Here is a 19,952-nt window from a genome sequence, read left to right as displayed (position 1 = left end):
GAGCTTGCCTGAGCACGCCCAGCCTTGCTCAGCCAGGTGTTCCCTGAAGAAAGAGTAAGACATGGCATCTAAGTTGCCAAAGGGCTGAGCAGAAAATGCTCCTCGCTGTGAACGCAGTTCAATATTATCCAGTCTCACAAGGGTCTGTGTTGTGTGAACGAGAAGCGGGAGCCCTAGGGCCGCTGAGCTGGGCGTGAGTTGGGCGTTATTTGTACGACTGCCTGCCGGTGCCACTCCAGCTGGGAGCGCCCCCACTCTGCCCGGCACCCAGCAGAGCCAGCTCCCAGCATTGCTTTCCTCCTGCTGCCATGGCAGGTCTGGTGATAGAAGTGGAGCCAGACTTGAGGAAGCAGGGGAAAGGGCTTCCTCTCTGGCACCTGCAGACTTCTGAGAGCTTCCCAGCAGTGGATTGCAGCTGAGCTGTCTCTGATCTTTCCCTGCTCGGAGCTCTCCCAGCCTGAGAACCAGAGGCCCTGGGTCCCAGCAATTCACTAACTTGCCTGCAGCCTTTGGGTAAGTCATACACCCCTGGCTTCAGTTTCCTCATCTCTGGGATTGGGGAGACTAGACTTGCTCTAGAGCAGCTGTCCCAGACTGAAGGTCAATGCCAAGTAGTGGACGAGTGACTGAGAGGTGCCCATTGCCGAGGATGCTGAGGCCACAGCTGGTAGTCAGGGTGCCGCGATTGCCTGACGATGTCCGGCAATGCTGGACTCAGAACGGGGAGTGGCAGACCAGTTGGCACACAGCTGCTGTGAGCCAGAGGACCTTAGGGGCCGTGCCCACTGGAACATTCTGCCACTCAGGTTCTGTGGGATGAGAAGGTTGTAGACTTCAGTAGAAACCCAAGTTAGGCTGATGAATCGCCTCTCCTAAAGGAACTCTGGATACAAGACATGCCAGGAAGGTTAGATAAATTAGACATTATTTTAAATGCTTTGCATGAGCTTCCGTTTTGCTGTCCAGCCAACAGCTAGAGTGTAATCAAAGGGCCCCTGGGTGTGGCTGTCCCTCTTCCCGGGGCTCACCAGCAGGGAGTATGGCTCTATCACCTCCATGTCCACAGCAGGAATTCCAGCAGGAAGATCGTGACCTCCAACAAGTTTTACCGGAAGACCCAGGTGGATCTGGACCTCTGCTAGGTACCATTCTTTTCTCAGTGCTTCTTCCTTCCTGGGTCCTAAGCAAGCTGTCTTCCTCTTGGTTACTTGGTTGTGAATCCCTCCTTCCTTCCCTTCCAAATAACCCCACAGCCTCGCTCCTTGCCTCCCTCCTTACCTAAGCCCTATCCTTCACCTGCAGATGGCAGCCCCCGCCCCGGGGAGGGAGATGACCAGTCCATTTTTTCTAAAAATGTCTTCATTCCTTCTACCTCCAGGTCCTGACCTGGCTCATCAAAGTGTCCAGCTGGATGACCAAGCAGCCCAGAGCGTGGGGCGGGGGGCTGGCGATGGTCAGATCACACGAGAAGAGCTAGAGTAATGAGCAGGTGGGACTCCCACCACTCAGCCAGTGGGGGCCTGTCCAAGTCTGCTTTTCTTGGGCCCCTCAGGGTATCACTAAAGACAGAAACTTCCAAATGGAAGTTTTTTAAACTTATTACAAAAAGATTTCAAACATAAAAATAAAAAAGAATAGTATCATGAACCCTGTGTTTCATCACCGGCATCAAGAATTACATTACTGTCTTAGTAGGCCCAGGCTGTCATGGACTGGAGGCTAGAAGTCCAGATCAAGGTGCCAGCCAATTGGGTTCCTGGTGACGACCCTCTTCTTGGCTAGCAGACAGCTCTCTTCTTGCTGTGTCCTCACATGTGGTAGGGGAGGGGGAGGAAGAATGAGAGAGAGAAAGAGAGAGAGGAAGCTCTCTGGTGTCTCTTCTTTTTTTTTTTACATCTTTATTGGGGTATAATTGCTTTCCAATGGTGTGTTAGTTTCTGCTTTATAACAAAGTGAATCTGTTATACATATACATATGTTCCCATATCTCTTCCCTCTTGCGTCTCCCCCCCTCCCACCCTCCCTATCCCACCCCTCCAGGCGGTCACAAAGCACCCAGCTGATCTCCCTGTGCTATGTGGCTGCTTCCCACTAGCTATCTACCTAATGTTCTTCTTATAAAGGCGCTAATCCCATCATGAGGGCTGAACTCTCAAGACCCCATCTCAACCTAAGTACCTCCCAAAGGCCCTACCTTCTAATTCCATCACATTGGGAGTTAGGGATTCAACTTATGAATTTGGGGGTGGACACAATTCAATCCATAGCAACTACACAAATCTTTTTTTTTTTTTTATCTAAACCTTCACTTTAACATTTTTTTTTTACTATTTATTCATTTTTGCTGAAGTATTTTAAGGAAGAGATTACCGTGTCACAAAATATATATAACCACAATGCTATTTTGTTCCAAACAAAAGTAAAGTCTAATAATCAGTCCATATTAAAATTTCCCCGATCCTCTCAAAAAAATGCCTTTTAACAGTTTATTTATCAAATCAGGATCTAGAGAATGTACACACATGTTGCATTTGGTTGTTGTCTTTTAATAAATAACAGTCTCTCCCCCCCATTTTTATGCCATTTATTTGTTTAAAAAGCAGGAGGAAGTGGGGTTGTTTGTCCTATAGAACTCCCAAGTATTGGGTTTAGAGCATTGCTTCTCTGTTCCTTTATCTATGTATTTCCCTGAAAACTGGTAGTTAAATCTAGACTTGAGTTCAAAACTTTTTATTCGAATATTTCATATGTAATTCCATATATTTCTTATGGCATCACATCAAGAGGCTCATAATTTCTAGTTGCCCCACTTTGATAGACGTTGAGATTGATCAGTGGGTCCTGATGTTGCCAAACTCATCTGTTATAAACTTCCCCTTCGACCTTTCACCTTATGGTTTTAGCATCCATTGATGGTCTTTGCCTAGATCCATTTTTTCATTAGGATGTTGCAAAACAGTGGTTTCCCGGTTCTACCATTTCTTCTGAATTTAATTACTGGAATTCTTCGATTAAAATGAATAGTCCTTCATCGACTATTTGTAGTTACATACAAAAATAGCATACATATTGATGATTATTTCCCCCTTTCAGTGTTCAGAATAGTGAGTTGGTGCATTGGCAATCTATCACAGTGACAAATTAGGTGTTGTATATTACCACTTGGAACTCATGGCTATTTTTTTTTTAATCTTTATTATTTATTTATTTGGTGGCACAGGGTCTTAGTTGTGCGAGGCAGGATCCTCAGTTGTGGCATGTGGGCTCCTTAGTTGTGACATGCATGTGGGCTCCAGTTCCCTGATCAGGAATCGAACCCAGGGCCCCTGCATTGGGAGCACGGAGTCTTATCCACTGCGCCACTAGTCATGGCTTTTTATATATTTAATTTGTTTCAATCAATTTGATGTGATGTTAAAATTATCCCACTTTTGGCCTCTTCATATGGATTCCTAAACTTTTGCCCGGGCCCTGGTGGTCTTTGAAGGCCCTCAACTTTCTGGTCCTTCAAGATTCCGAGGCGTACCTTGTGCATTTCTTGGCCCAGTTCTGAAATCAACCAACTCTTTAAGAATCTCTGTATCTTCTGGTGGGAAATGGTGTTCAGAGGCCACAGGCTAGGCCTCAGGATAGTCACTAAGTCACTGTTATCAAGTTGCCATTGCTTCTAGGCTTTTCAGTGGTCAGACCCAGAAAGTAGAGATTTTCTTTAAAAAAAGAAAGGAAAATAATTGGTACAAACTTATACTTCCAATTCAAGTTTTCAGACCGCAGGGTTTTACTTAAGCTTTTTGTTTTATACGTAAACATCTTTTCTCTCTTCCACTGGAAGTCATGCTTCATGACAACATTAGCATTAGTTACTTACTTGCGTTAACCTGTAACATACATAAGATACTCTCAAAATAACAGTAGCAACATCACCAACAATAAGGTGCTGGATATAGTTTCAGATTTCTTTGGTTTTTGGTTTTGGGTTTGGTTTTGGAGGGAGGATGTGTTTGTGTGTTTGTCTTTGTTCTTAGAAGATATCCCACTCTGAATGTAGGTCAAAGTTCTGCATTTTAAAGCCACTTAAGTAATGTTTTGTTGTGTGCGGCTGGGTCACCAACTTGGTAGAATTAGGCTCATTTGTCTTAGTTCTCAATTTCGACAGATGTGTTTATTTATGTATTTTTAAATTCTGGAACACATTTACATGGTTGCAAAGTCAAATTATAAAACAAGAAAAATCTCACTTCCGTCCCTGCCCCGCCCCCATAAATTACAGGTGTTTTTAGTTTTATTGAAAACAGACATATATGTGTATGTAAAAGTAACGAACTACAAGCACATTTGTGGTCCCTCTTTTTTAAAAACTAAACAGTACACCCTGAAGACCTCACGCATTTCACGCCTCTCTCTAGTTGTTCGGATGCCCTGTGCCTTATTGAACACTCCCTCGTGGATGGTCACTACAGGTAAGTTTCTAATCTTTTCATTTTACAAACAGTGTTGCAGTGAATGGCTTGTACATATGTCTTTTTGTATTTTTGCCAGTGTATCTTTTTTTTTTTTTTTTGCGGTTCGCGGGCCTCTCACTGCTGTGGCCTCTCCCATTGTGGAGCACAGGCTCCAGACGTGCAGGCTCAGCGGCCATGGCTCACGGGCCCAGCCGCTCCGCGGCATGTGGGATCTTCCCGGACCGGGGCAGAACCTGTGTCCCCTGCATCAGCAGGTGGACTCTCAACCGCTGCGTGACCAGGGAAGCCCACCAGTGTATCTTTGGGATAGTTCCCTAGAAGTAGAATTGCTGAGCTAAATGGTATAGTGTGTGTCACTTGCTAGTTGCCGTCAGATACCCTGCGTAGGGACTGAAACACCAAAACTGAATTTTAACAACATTCAAAAATGAGTAGGAAGACGCAGCTCCCAATCTATCACCCGCCTGGTGACCAGGCCAGCCTCCCGTTGTTCTACCCAAGGGACAGGCCTGGATAGATCTCACGCAGGAACACCCACGTCCTGGGAAGCCTGGAAGGAACCATAAAACTCCATCATCTTTACTTTGGCTGGAATAACAGTTTAACAGGTAGCCCTGTTCACCTCAGGCTGAGCAGGAGCTCTGAGTGGTCTCTTTTGTCTTCTTTGACTGATAAGACACTTAGAAGTTATTTCTTCGCATGCTTGGTTTGGTAGAGAAAATGTTTCAAGGCATGGACCCTAGTGGGGAATTATACCAGATGCTCAGCAAGTGGACATTATTAAATTCATTGGTTTATATGACCCTGGTAATCTTTCTTTACATAAGGAAGGAAAATTAACATGGTTAAGATGCATTCGGTCTCTTACTCATTCGACCAACATGAATTGAACCCCCTCTCTGTCCCCTCTCTGCTCCCACCTCCAGACCAGAAATAAAAACCTGCACAGCCTGCAGGCTGAATCCAGCACACAGTTAGTTGTTTGAGGTTTGGCTCACACTATGTTTTTTGAAAACAACAAACAAAATTGGTCGCTAACATTTAAAATCAGGGGATTTTACATAAATATCCAGACTTCTAACTTCTCTTGAAAACTTGCCAACCAGCCGCTGGTGGGAGCTGAGGAGCGACTGCCCCCAGTGGTAGGGCATGTGCTGCCCTGTGTCCCTGATGCCCGCCCAGCCCTTCCATTCATTTCTCTTGCCTCCTGGGTCATGAGTTTGTGAGAACTGCCCTAGACTGCTAGCTCCCTGAAGATAAGGACCTCCTGTGTCTTACTTGACTTTGACTTTACAGCATCTACCCTGGACCCTAGCACACAGGGGCCTCCGTGTATGTTTGTTGGACGATATAAAGTATCTAGTGGATGCATGCATCACATTTCTCCCAATAGTGAAGCTGTGTAATTGTAATACTACTCTAGCCCTGACCTTTGATGCATATTGGCATCACAGGTGCCCCTGAACTGTGCCATCTGTCCCACTACGTAAAGCCACTCGCATGTCACTGGGCTGCCCCTAAAGTCTTCACTTTGCCATTTGAACTCTTTTCCTCCGAGCGATCTCCTCTCCAGCTGAGGACAAAAACACACGCTTCATGAGCACGTTAGATCACGAATGTCAAGCATTTCTCTAGTAGTATTTACTTTTATCACGTTGTTAGCAGTGTTTTATCTCCAAGTTGGCAACAGTCTCCCCACTCTTAGTCCATGCGGTTCAGTTTCGTTTTTCAGCCAAGCCCCAAGGAAGAGATTACAGTAGAAATCTCTGTATTCTGAGAATTTTCCAAGTCCACTCCCCACAGACACTGATGGAGGTAAAGATTGTATCGAGAGGTTCGTATTTCTGATCAGATCCATTAATGGCCTAAGGGGGACAATTAGGGCATGTCAGAGCATATATAACTAGGAGCTCTTGGCCAGCACTGCATGCTCAGAACTCACTCTTTCCTGAGTACTTGGACCCAGGAAAGAAGCATGAAGTGGCTTGGGATCCTTGGGATGGTGGCCCTCTCAGAGTGCCTAGTCATGTAAGTGCGGGGACTGTAAGTGGCATCATCTCTCTTTCTGGGGTCTTCCTTGTCCTCTTATTCTTCCACCCATCAGGCTCAGAAGGGAATGTAATCATTCCCTGACAGTCTTAAAGTTCAACTCTCACTTATTGATGAGTACCTTGCCATGGGCAACATGGGGCCCAAGGGTCTTGGGGTAGGCCTGCAGGGCTGCACAACTCTTGGGGTACCGTCACATCATGACCTATGTGAAAATGGCACTCCTTGGGATTGCTCAGTGCACAACCTGTGCAACTGTAAGTGTGGTCCTATGAACAGCATTTCTCCTGTGATTGCTTCTAGGTATTCTCTCTGCTCTCTCTGCATTTCTGTGTATGTGTCTGTGTCTTCATCTCTGTATTTCTCTCCTTTATCTCTCCATCCCCTTTGGATGTCTCTGTGCATGCAGAACTCTCTGAGTTTTCGTTTTTGTTTTCGTTTTGTTTTTCTATTTTGACTCTTCCTTGCTTCTCTAGCTTCTTAATTTCCCTAATTTATTCCCCATCTCCTGGCTTCCTCTCTCACCCCTCTCTTCTGCTGGAGCCCTGGAGAAAGATCTGGAAGGCTACTTCTAGGCTGATTTACCTCTAACAAGCAGTGTGACCACAGCCAAGTCACAAACTCCCTGCATTTCAAATTCCTCCCCTGTAAAAAGAGGGTAATGATCCCCCTTCGGACTCCTTCCCAGAACTTCTTAGAAAAAGATACAGTGGGATGGCAATAGCAATGGGAAGGGCTGTCATTGTGGACACTTCTTACATATCAGGTACATTATATACATCATCTCACTTAATACCCAGAACATTCTATACGGACGATAGGAGTTATATTCTACCTTTTACCTACCGAGGGGGAAACTGAGACTCCAAATGGTCATATGGCTTACCCAAATTAAACAACAGAACCTGTATTCAAACCTAGGCATTTGCCATCGCCTTTTCATGGCATCCTGATATGAGAGGACACTCATAAAAATGCTTGGAATATACACAGTGCCATTACAATGCAAGGTATGACAGTCGTACTATAACACAGACAGCTGGTTGCTGACCCTTCTTTGTTTCCTTTTCCCAATGCTCGGTGAAAGAATCCCTCTAACAAAGATGAAGACCATGCGAGAAACCCTCAGGGAAAAAAACTTGCTGACAAACTTCCTGTTGAAGAACAATGGCAACTGGTCCCAGAGTGTTGGCAACAGGTCCCAGAATGTTGCCTATTACCCGAAAATGACTCTTCATCCCCTGAGGAACTACCTGGATGTGAGTGTGTTGGGTGGATGGCACTCTACAGCGCCCCCTGGTGCTCTGGCCTGGCACTGGGGTTCATCTGGAGGCGCCAGGCGGTGTGGTGGGGCTAGGGCTCCTGCAGGAAGCAGAAACACTGGGGAATACGGACCCCATTCCCAGAGAAGAGGGCACTCTCATCCTCAACTCTTGGTCGGTGGTAACTGGGCTCGGCAATGACCAGGTGGCAGGTAAACACCTATTTCTTGCCAAAGATATGTCATTAGTTTGAGGGAGATTGTTCCTCCTGAACTAAGTGAGCCACTGAGTTACAGATGAAAGGTGAGCCGTGTCTGATCAAAAGATAAAGCCAACTGCAAATCAAGATTGAAACCCCAGGCGGACAAAGTTCAGCCTCCGCAGATCCAAGGACACCAGTAAAAAGTTACTGAGCCCCTATGGCCTGTGACGCCATAAAAATCTAACACTATGGTTATTGTTATTGATTTTAAAAAAGGACTCGTCTCTTCCTCAAGAATGCATAGGACAGCCTGAGCGATAGGCAAAGAGTAAATACATGTCAAATAAAAGGGCCAGCAGCGTGGTGGTGATAGGACATGGTCTGAGTTCAGAGGAGGTGGCCTGGGGTGACCTAGGAGGGCCAACTGGAGAAAGAAACAGGCTGGGCCTTAAAGGGGGGACTGGAGAGCTTCTCAAATGAACGCACCAGGACTCGCCTGCAGGCCAGTGCTTAAGACTCTGCGCTCCCACTGCAGGGGGACCGGGTTTGATTCCTGGTCAGGGAACTAAGAGCCCGCATGGAGCAAAAGAAAAAAAAAATCAAATGAAGGCACCGGTGTGAGCAGAGGCTGTGAGGTGGGGCGGTTGGAAAGTGATCTCAGGAGACACGGGACACCTCGAGGGAAGCAGTACCCTGGGAATCGAGGGCGGCCAGGGCAGCCAGGTCTGACCACACCACCCCTCCCCGGCCCCTGTAGCTAGCCTATGTCGGCAACATCACCATTGGAACGCCCCCTCAGCAGTTCAGGGTCGTCTTTGACACCGGCTCAGCTGACCTGTGGGTGCCCTCCATCTACTGCTACAGTCGCCCCTGCCGTGAGTACCTGCCCCCCCGCCCATCTTGTACTCCCCCTCCCACCCCCTTCTCCGTCCTTAGCACCTGACGGACACACATCTCTTGTGTTCGCAGGTACACACAAGCTCTTCAACCCTCACGCATCCACCACCTTCCGGCTCTGGGGCCGGTCCATCGACCTCACCTACGGCTCCGGGAGGATGGTTGGATTTCTTGGCTACGACACTGTTCGGGTAACTGGAAACCAGAAGCTGAGTCAGGGCTGGCCCTGGGAGCAACCGCAGCTTACAAAACAGATGCAGGCCCAACTGGGAGGGCCCGTCTTTCCCAAAGTCCCCTAGTGGCTGGCCGCCCACCCCACAGTGTTGTGTCCCTGGGGAGACAGTGTCCCTGCTGACACACAAACTCCCAGAATGGCTGACCCAGAGAGTGGCTTGAGGTGTGGGTTTGCAGCTCCTTTGCCCATGAGCAGCTCAAGGTTCCTTTTGCTGGGAGCAGGGAGAGAGGGGAAAAAAGCACCCACTCTTATATCCTCAGGCTGTGCCAGGTACTTTCACGGTAATAACTCGTTTACTCCTGCAGCAACCCCACATAGCAAGTGCTATGATTAGCTCCACTAGACAGATGAGGGAACCGAGGTGCAGAAAGCCAGGGCCTTGCCAAGGTCAGGCATCAGGTAAACGGTGGAGCTGGGCTGGCCAGTCAGGATTCATCAGGTGTGCGGTACCTGGGGAGAGGATAAAACTGATCTTGGGCGGTTGCGGGGAACTGAGGGCTTCGGGAATCCAGACAGGGAAAGCAGGGGGCCACAGATGTGGGAAGGGCCTGATAAATGGGGGTCCACGAGAGGGGGCCTTTGAGAGCCTAGTGAAAACTATAGCCTGCATCCCCCAAAGGGCCTGAGCTCTCTCTCTCTCTCTCTCTCTCTCTCACACACACACATGCACATGCACACACACATCCCCAAAGCGTGTTTCCCAGGCAGAATTTTCATAAGCACCCTGGCAGCGACATTGTAAAATGGGCTTCTGTCTTTCTGGCCGGATGCAAATTCCACGATGCACTGCGATGAATTCAGTCCATTTCTGTCATCAGATCACAGTGATGGCAAAGAGAAGACTATCCTGCTCTCTACTCATTCTGTCCTCCAGTGGGAACCATTTGGTCCTGTTGAGTCCCTGTTTTTCCACCTGCACAGGAAGCATGAGGCCAATTTCGCTCACTTCACATGGTGTTTGCAGGATGGGCAGGTGTTGGTTCAAAGCCACAGCCCAGCACAAATGGAACCCAAATTCCAGTCGCAGCTTGGTCTAACTATCTGAGGTCAACACAGGGCACAGCCAGGCCGCAGTTCTTCTCTGCGGTGCTCATGGCATCTCCATCCCAGCCCAGTCCCAGCCCCCCTTCCCAAACCTTTATGTGGGAACACTCCCCTCTCCCACAGATCGGGAAACTTATTGACATGGGCCAGCCATTTGGCCTGAGCAAGTTACAGTTTGGGATGGAAGATGCACCCTTTGATGGCATCCTGGGCTTGGGCTACCCCAGCCTCGCCATCCAAGGGACCACCCCCATCTTCGACACCCTGAAGAAACGAAGCCTCATTCCTCAGTCTGTCTTTGCCTTCTACTTGAGCAGGTAAGTCCGAACCGCACAAGCCCTCTCTCTAAGTCAGCTGTAAGATGCTTTCAGTTGCATGAAAAGTTGTAGCCCACCTGATTCAGAAGTTTCCTGAGAGACAGTCTAGCCCGAGATAACTATAGCCCCAGGGCCACATCTGGCCCTGCCACTGGTTTTTGTAAATAAAGTTTTATGAGAACACAAGCATGCTCATGGGCTCAGGGGCAGCAGCTTGGTCCAGGGGGTGTGAAGGGAAGAGGGAGAGCAGTGGAAGATATCAGGATACAGGTTGGAGGAAAAGGCAACAGGATGTGCTGATGGATTTCATATGGGAGGAAGGATAGGGATGGTGGGAATGTTTCCTCCTCACTAACATTTTACCCGGATCTCAGAAGCAGCTACACAATTCGCAGGTGCCAGCGCGAAATGAAAACGTGGGACCTCTTGTTCAAAAAGTATTAGGAGGGGCTTCCCTGGTGGCGCAGTGGCTGGGAGTCCGCCTGCCGATGCAGGGGACGCGGGTTCGTGCCCCGGTCCGGGAGGATCCCACATGCCACGGAGCGGCTGGGCCCGTGAGCCATGGCCGCTGAGCCTGCGCGTCCAGAGCCTGTGCTCCGCAACGGGAGAGGCCACAGCAGTGAGAGGCCCGCGTACCGCAAAAAAAAAAAAAGTATTAGGAATTTCAAGACAGGGATAGCAGAGGCTCAGGGCCCTGCTGAGTGTGAGGCCCCATGGATGGCACAGGTCACACACGCTGGTGAAGCCAACCCTGGGTGAGCCTGAGCCCACACCCTTGGCGCCCTCGAGCCTCGGCTTTTCTGAACAATGACAGGCAAGGCGAGGGGGCAGCCAGACCCCTCCGGCACGGTGTCCTCTGAGGGTATCTCTGAGCACTCTGGTTGCTGGAGGGGACCGGGCCCTCTTCAGAAGGGTGGGTGGTCGGAGCCCAGCCAGGCTGCCCAGCTTCGAACCCCTTCTGTGCCACTCACTAGTCGGTGACCCACCTCGGACAGGTCCTCAATCCCTCCGGGCCTCAATTTCCGTCTCTGTAAAATGGGGACCCTAATAGTGCCAAGGATGGGTGGAGAAGCACAGCCCTCAGACAGTGCCTGCCGTTATTCTGCTACAACGAGCCCTCCCTCTTCCTTCTCTCCTCAGCCAGAAGGAGAATGGCAGCATTGTGATGTTAGGCGGGGTGGACCACAGATACCATAAAGGAAAGCTCCAGTGGATACCAGTGTCCCGACCTCACTACTGGCAGATAACCATGAACCGGTAAGCCCCTCCCTCTGAGGGCCCCCCCAAGTGATGCTCCCACACGTGCACACGGACACATGCAGACACACAAATAAACGCACAGACGCACAGTCACACACACAGACATATGCTCCACCCCCAAAGACACACGTGTAAGCACACGCACAAGCACACAGATACACACAAAAACACAAACATACGCTCCACCCCCCAAAGACACACGTGTAAACACACGCACAGGCACACAGATACACACAAAAACACACACAAATACACACACCACCCATGGGTTCATAATCACCCCAGGCCCCTGACCAGGGCTCTGACCAGGGTCCTGAACAGGGTTCAGAGAGACGTGTGCAGCCCAAGAGGGCTGCACCCAACACGCTGGAAGGCAGGGAGCACCGTTTGAAGACCCTGAAGTGCAGTGAAAAGAGGATCAGGGAGGATTTCACCAGCCTGAACAGGGTTGTGATAAGTTGACCAACTGTCTAGGGCTACCCAGGACCCAGGGAGCTGTCACTACACAAAACTACCAGTTTCAAAACAGGGAAAGTCCTGGACAAACCAGGAAAACTGGTTTCCTGAGGGAGAAACTCCCCAGCAGTGGAGAGAGGTTGGCTGCATTCTTGAGACCTGAAAGCAACTCATACAAAGAGACACTCGCCCCACCCATAGCCACCCCCCATCCCGGGCACACAGTGGGGCAGGGGCTGTGATAGAGAGAATCAGGAAGCCGGGATCCACGAGTGGCCTGAGAACAAGGGGCAATAATTGACGGGATTCTCAGTGATACCCTCAGACAGAAGCTTACGTGTCCTTTGGAGGCCCCTGGGCTAGCTCAGGCATCGCCTGGCCGGGGGCCTCAGTGTCTGAGCTGTGTGAGTGGGCCATGCTGGGAGACAACCTCTCCCAGGGCAGCCTGTGTCTCCGACACCCCTACTCTCAGCATCTGCTGCCCCGGAGAACCTCCATCTTCACTGTGTGGGTTGACCCGTTATCGGTCACACAGCACATACAGGGCTCTGGTTGTTCCTCATCCACTTTTTCATTCATTCATTCATTCAACAAACATACATTGTGCATCCGCTGTGTGCTAGGCACTTGAGAGAAGCACTGAGGCTACAACTTGCCCTTACATCTAGTAAGGCAGACGTACATGAAACGAGTCACACACATAATAATGAATTTCCACTTCGGTACATGCTAGAAATGAGGAAGAGACTACAGAGAGTGACCAAGACAGGAGCCTGATCTAGTCTGGGGGGGAGGACTTTCCTGAAAAAGAGACAAGTAAGCTGGAACCTGGAAGATGAGGAGAAATTAGCTAGACAAAGGGGATGGGGGTCTTCTAGGAAGGGCGAGCAGCACATGCCAAGGCCCTGAGGCACCAAAGAGCCTGATGCACTCAGGAGCTGAAAGGAAGTCAGCGAAGGTTAGGCGACCAGAGCAAAGGCAAACAGAGTCAGGGCGTGAGCTGAAGGGAGACAGTCAGGGAGGGGGGCGGTCATGGGGGGAGACTTCACAGTGATCCTGGTGTCCACTCTGTCCCACTGTCTCTCAGCATCACCATAAACGGTGTGGCTTTTGGTTGTTGCCGCGGCTGCCAGGCCATTGTGGATACCGGGACGTCGTTCCTATTTGGCCCAAGTAGAGTGATCACCGCCATCCGAAGGCTCATCGGCGCCCGCCTTGTCGATAACGAGGTGAAGGGTCACGCCACAGGGTCACTCCGGGGCTCTCCACGCACCAGGGATCACCTGGGCCAACCTCTCTCCCTCTTTCTCTAACAGTATGCGGTTTCATGTAGCTATGTGGCTCGCCTGCCTACAATCATCTTCAGCATCAACGGCAACGACTACCCAGTGCCCCCTCAAGCCTACATCAGAAAGGTGAAGGGCCAACCCTGGTGGAATTGCAGAAACCCTTGGGCTCCTGCTTGCAGGAGGGGGCCCTCTGCAGGGCAAGCCACACCATTGCAGATGCCACGGAGCCCCTGTGGCTGGGCCAGTGCCTCCCACAAAACCAACCACTTGAGAGTAAGGGGCAGTCTGGGACTTCCATCATCCTGAAATAAATGGAACACTGCCCCGTGCTGGCCTGGTGCGAGGCACAAGGAGAAGGGAACACTAAGGGCCTCGGCCCTCAAGGAGCTTCAGTTCAACCTGAGCCCTCAGATAGATGAACACGGAAAGTCAGCTCTAGCAATCCCTGCAATAGGCCAAGGGACAAGTGGGGTGGGTGGCCACAGTCTCAGTGTGTTGTCCCACCATAATGGTTAACGGTCTCCCTCCCACCTCGAAGGTGTCCTGCTTTGGATGACAAATTACATGGCGACCCTCGTCCTCGCCTGCGACTTCCCCTTGCTAAGCCCCAGTTCCCACTCTGTGAGTTGGGGTACCAGACCCCTCTGTGGGGAGGCTGCATGCTCCCGTGAATTAAGGGTGCACAGTGACCGCACGGCCCTTGCACAGGGTTGAGGCTTAATGTCAGCTCCCTATGGGAGTTCAGAGGAGGCTGATGGCCTCAAAGAAGGCTTTGAGGAAGAAAGGGAATTTCAGTCATTCTAAACCCCCAGGCTCATGGAGGCATGAGGAGGCCTGCATGGGTCCAGGAGAATCTACACTGGACCCCATGCAAATGGCACCCCCGGGGGCTGAGCCGAGGGGTGCCGGGCGCACATTAGAGTGATGAGGGCTGCACACAAGGGGAGCACCAGGGTGAGTCACCCAACCCGGCCTGGAGTGGCCAGGGAGGGCGAGCGTGGGGCCAGGAAGCCTTCCTAGAGGGGCTGAGCGCAGTCTCTAAGAACGGGTCGTGGGGAAGAGGGAGAAGCAAAGGCATTCCCTGCAGAGGAAACGGCGAGCAGGGTCAGAAGGAATGAGGGGAATTACAGGCCATCCTTGCTCTTTTTAACATTTTATTCAAGTATAGTTGATATACAGTGTTTTGTTAATTTCTGCTGTACAACAAACTGACTCTGTTATACGTGTATTTGTATCCTTTTTCTTCTTCTTTTCCACTAGTTGATCACGGGAGCTTGAATAGAGCTCCCTGGGCTCTACAGCAGGGCCTTGTCGTTCACCCATCCTCTCTATAGTGCTTTGCATCTGCTCATCCCAAACTCCCGTCCTCCCCTCCCCCAGCCCCTCTCCCTCATGGCAACCACATGCCTTGGCCGTTCTTGGTCTTGGATGGGCACGCCACTTCCGCAGCTGCTGAGAGAGCCACTTGGTTCTTACCAAAGGAGGGAGATAAAACCGAGAAGCTGCCGGCTCCGGATGCCGAGAGGGTGGCAGGTAAGGGCTCAGGCTGACTGCTGTGCATTTCCGTCTCCCCCAGAGCCTTCGGGGCAAATGCCTCAGCACCTTGGCAGGGGGCACAGAGAACATCAGCCGCTCGGAGACCTGGATCCTGGGCGACGTCTTCCTGAGGCTGTATTTCTCGGTTTACGATCGGGGAAACAACAGGGTTGGCCTGGCTCCCGCAGTGTAAAGGCTGGGGCCGCTTCAGCAGTCAGGCCCCCTCCAAACACACACTCACTCACACGTAGGGCACTCCTACCCAGGGATGGCGGTGGACTGTGGTGCTCTGCAAAGCCCCATTCTCAGCAAAGAATAAAAGTTTCCATTCTCAACGGTGCTAATACAAATGAGTGCCTCTCTTTGGGTCGGGGAGGTGCATCATGACTGGGCAGGATCTGAACCACAAGTGAGAGGAGCCCAACTCCAAGTGGCTTCAAGGAAAGGGGAGACTTACTGGAAGGACACTGGGGGTCCGGGACACAGGAACCACAGCAGATGCGAAGATCTCAGTGACTGGACCCAAGGAATCAGAAGCCATCAGCTCCCTCTTTCCCTCCCTCACTCTTTCCCGTCTCTCATCTTTGATTCTCTTAGCCTGACAACTTTCTTCCCTCACACTTCTACACATTTATCCCTATCGCGTCTAATCCCTAAGGAATGAAGCTCAGAAAAACCTCAGGATACCAAGGAGGGCTCTGATTGGGCCACCTCAGATCACGTGTCCAGCCCTGGAGCAACCATCCTGGCGGGGGGCTTGGGGGTACTATGATTGGCTTTACTTGATCACGTGGCCCTGCCCAACGTGATTGACAGTCTCCTCCAGCACCACGTGACTGCAGCTGGGGCGAGGCAGGCCCCAAGGAAGTGGCCGCGAGTGTTCTAGACAGTGGAAGAGTTTGTGATGGCCCCCACCAACTCCGCCCCCTCCTCTTTCAGAGGGATGGTAACGGGTAATAAAAATACTTTCTACCCTTCCCATCTCACAGGACCTTTGGCAGTGGCCTGCTCCAGGGGGGTTCTGGGTGAGGCCCTTCAAGCTGAGATGGTTCCCGTTTGTCCCCCCACCCCAGTCACCAGCTCTCTGCCACCCACACCTGCAGTGTCCTTTCTAGTCCCACTTCCCAAGTGATGGGCCGTGTGGATCCCAAGTGATGGATCCCTGAGCCATGCCCACCCCTCCAGGGCCCAGCATGCTCCTTCCCTTGGCCTCCAAGGCTGCTGGCGAGGATGCCACGCATGCAAAGGGGCCCCAGGGCGCACTAAGCCTTCAGCGTTTCTGAGCTTCCTCCAGGGGCAGAGCTACAAACCACTGGTTCGAGCTGCCATGGTTTGGCACATTTGGAGTGGAAGCATCACTTCTTCCCACCTGGAAGCAGAGGTCCAGGCTGGGGACAGCAGGGGTCAGAGGTGGAGGGAGACCCACATGAGAGAAGGAGCAGGGAAGAATAAACAAGGTGGAAAACACACCCCACGCAATGCACGGTATGGGCCTTTACTCGGGCAAGACAAATCAGCGAAAGGGACAATGCCCTTCCTTCCTCATCTCTCCATTCAGGACAAATTTACTGAGCACCTACTATGTGCCAGGTGCTGGGGTGGACCCCAGCGATAGAGGGCTGGGTTAGGAACCCACCACCGATTCATGGAGACACATGAAGAGACAACCCCCAATGGGAAGGACCAGATGGAGAAAGCAACACAGGTGTGGGTAGGGGGCCAGAGGAGTGAGGGGCTTCCTCTTCAGGGACCAGGGAAAGGCTGCAGTCGGGCGAGAGGGGGGCATTCACTTCAGTCTTGTCACCCCACCCTGAAACACACCCCTAAGCCTTGCAGTTACCTTCTCTGTGCACACCTGCCGTATGTCCACGGTTCCGTGTGTCTGGTCCCTCTGGGGTGGCCCTGGATTACGATCGGCTTGTGGGGGTGAAAGAGGACTGGTTGCAGAGCTGACAAAGGGGGAAAAGGTGAGAGCAGAAATGGCATTTTTTTTAAAACAGCAAATGTCATGCATGGGCTTAATGGAGACTCAAGTGAACAGTTTGTCAAACTCATTTTCCAAGTGGTCTTCATGGAACCATAAGCAATGTCTCTGTTGGGGAGAAACTACCAATAAGAGTAAGAATAATAGCTCTGGTTAATTACATATGCATTTCACTGTCTCCCCATGAGCCCCTGCAGGGCATGACCCCCATTGTACAGATGAAGGAAGTCTCCTCCAATCTTGTGGCTCCAGTAGTGGTTACAGGCACATCATAGGCCCTCAGTAAATACATGTTGAGTAAATGAATGGATGAATTAGTAGATGCTTCCACTAGAACGCACTGCTGCATCATGTCGGGACACATACGGTGTCAGCGTGGCTTACTGCCGTAATATCAAGCAGAAAGAGTCAGGCTTTGCCTCCCTAGATGAGCCTAAGGCCAGGGCTGGAGCTGTGTGGGTTAATGAGCCCACTGTTCCTGAGGCTCTATATTTGTAGCCTGTGCTACCAACATGAGGAGAAATTCTGATCTTCATCAACTTTTTTTTTTTTTTTTGACCAAGCTGCATGGCACATGGCATCTTAGTTCCCTGACAATGGATCAAACCCACATTGCCTGCCTTGGAAGTGTGGACTCTTAACCACTGAACCGCCAAGGGAAGTCCCAAAGTCTGATCTTCGAAGCAACAATCTTCCCCCACCTTCCACTTTTATCCTTTACCCAATGCAGACCAAAGAGATTTATAGCCACCGGTGAGAGAAAAGGTAGAAAAAACAGGGAAAGATAGATCCTAAACACTTCTTGAAAGACTGTAAGTTGGTACAATCTTTTTGGAATGACTTGTTCTTAAAATATGTATAGTCTTGTCCCAGTAATTTTGCTTCTAAGGTTTATGCTAAAGCGATGATCAGAAGGACCCGCAGACATAAATAAGCAGGAAGTAGTCCTCAGAGTCTCCTACAAAAGGGAAAATCTGGGATGTCCCAGGCCCAGTAAACATAAAGTGTCCACAGCATAGATAGGTCATCATGCAACCAACTGCCTTAAAATTGTGTTTCAGCAGAACATTTAATGTTATGAGAAATCATTCCAATATGACATTGAGAGAAAAGAACAGAATACAAAACAGCATGATCCCAGGTTTGCTAAGCACATGGAAGACAGTGCGACGTACTCGCCAGGCACGTACATCCTGGAGCTTTTCTCCTGGGTTCAAATCCCACCTCTGACCCTTACCAGTCATGTGACCTTGGTAAGTTCATCTCTGGACATCAGTTTCCTATTCTGTAAATTTGGGATAAGCTTAGTTCCTCCCTCACTAATCATCAAGAAAATGCAAATCAAATGACAATGAGATACCATCTCCCACCAGTTAGGATGGTCATTATCAAAAAACAAAAGATAACAAGTGTTGAAGAGGATGTGGAACCCTGTACACTGTTGGTGGGGATGTAAAATGGTGTAGCCACTGGAAAACAGAATGGAGGTTCCTCAAAAACTTAAAAAGAGAATTACTATTTGATCCAGCAATCCCACTTCTGGGTATGTATTCCAAAAAATTCACACCATGATCTCAAAGGGGTATTTGTCCTGTCTTGTACGTTGCAACATCATTCACAATAGCCAAGATGCAGAAACAACTTAGCTCCATCAACAGTTGAATGGATAAAGGAAATGTGGTAGAGACATAGAATGGAATATTATTCGGCCTTTCAAAATATATATTTATTATTTATTTGGCTGTGCCGGGTCTTTGTTGCGGCACTCGGGATTCTCAGTTGCGGCATGCAGGATCTTTAGCTGCATCATGCGAACTCTTAGTTGTGGCATGTGGGACCTAGTTCCCTGACCAGGGATCAAACAGAGGCCCCCTGCATTGGGAGCCCGGAGTCTTATGCACTGCGCCACCAGGGAAGTCCCGGTTATGGTTTTTTATATATTTAATTTTGTTTCAGTCGATTTGATGTGATGCTAAAATTGTCCCACTTTGGCCTTTTTATATGGATTCCTAAACTTTTTGTCCAGCCCCCGGTGATCTTTGAAGGCCCTCACCTTTCTGGTCCTTCAAGATTCCCAGGCTTATCTTGTGCATTTCTTGGCCCAGCCCTGAAATCAACCATCTCTTCAAGAATCTCTGTATCTTCTGGTGGGAAATGGTGTTCAGAGGCCACAGGCTAGGCCTCAGGATTGTCACTAAGTCCCTGTTATCAAGTTGCAATTGCTTCTAGGCTTTTCAGTGGTCAGACCCAGAAAGTAGAGATTTTCTTTAAAAAAAAGAAGAAAATAATTAATTGGTACAAACTTATACTTCCAATTCAAGTTTTCAGACCGCAGGGTTTTACTGAAGCTTTTTGTTTCATACGTAAACATCTTTTCTCTCTTCCACTGGAAGTCGTGCTTCATGACAACATTAGCATTAGTTACTTACTTGCTTTAACCTGTAACATACATAAGATACTCTCAAAATAACAGTAGCAACATCACCAACAATAAGGTGCTGGATATAGTTTCAGATTTCTTTGGCTTTTGGTTTTGGGTTTGGTTTTGGAGGGAGGATGTGTTTGTGTGTTTGTCTTTGTTCTTAGAAGATATCCCACTCTGAATGTAGGTCAAAGTTCTGCATTTTAAAGCCACTTAAGTAATGTTTTGTTGTGTGCGGCTGGGTCACCAACTTGGTAGAATTAGGCTCATTTGTCTTAGTTCTCAATTTCGACAGATGTGTTTATCTCTTCTTTGATTCTGGAACACATTTACATGGTTGCAAAGTCAAACTATAAGACGAAAAATCACACTTCTGTCCCTGCCCCTCCCCCATAAATTACAATTTTTTTCCTTTAGTCTTTGGCTTATTCTTCCACTCTTTCTTATTGAAAATAGACATATACACGTATGTAAAAGTAACAAACTAGAAGCACTTCTCCGGTTCCCCTTTTTTAAAAACTAAACAGTACACCCTG

At 49.5% G+C, this 19,952-nt stretch overlaps 1 protein-coding gene across 1 annotated transcript; it reads left to right on the top strand.

The window, feature by feature from the left end:
• The first annotated feature begins 3 nt into the window (after nucleotides 1-3).
• On the top strand, nucleotides 4-15,337 carry LOC117197331 (pregnancy-associated glycoprotein 2-like). The gene is given in 11 exon segments (XM_049713134.1): nucleotides 4-513; nucleotides 1,067-1,142; nucleotides 1,379-1,489; nucleotides 4,407-4,460; nucleotides 7,600-7,771; nucleotides 8,734-8,851; nucleotides 8,946-9,064; nucleotides 10,276-10,469; nucleotides 11,610-11,726; nucleotides 13,273-13,600; nucleotides 15,051-15,337. Coding segments are annotated over 9 exon segments (1,263 nt in total). The 5' UTR covers nucleotides 4-513; nucleotides 1,067-1,142; nucleotides 1,379-1,481; the 3' UTR covers nucleotides 15,204-15,337.
• Nucleotides 15,338-19,952: the final 4,615 nt, after the last annotated feature.

This window comes from Orcinus orca, chromosome 8 (assembly GCF_937001465.1).
Source record: "Orcinus orca chromosome 8, mOrcOrc1.1, whole genome shotgun sequence".
NCBI lineage: Eukaryota > Metazoa > Chordata > Mammalia > Artiodactyla > Delphinidae > Orcinus > Orcinus orca.
This window is presented reverse-complemented; position numbering and strand designations above follow the sequence as displayed.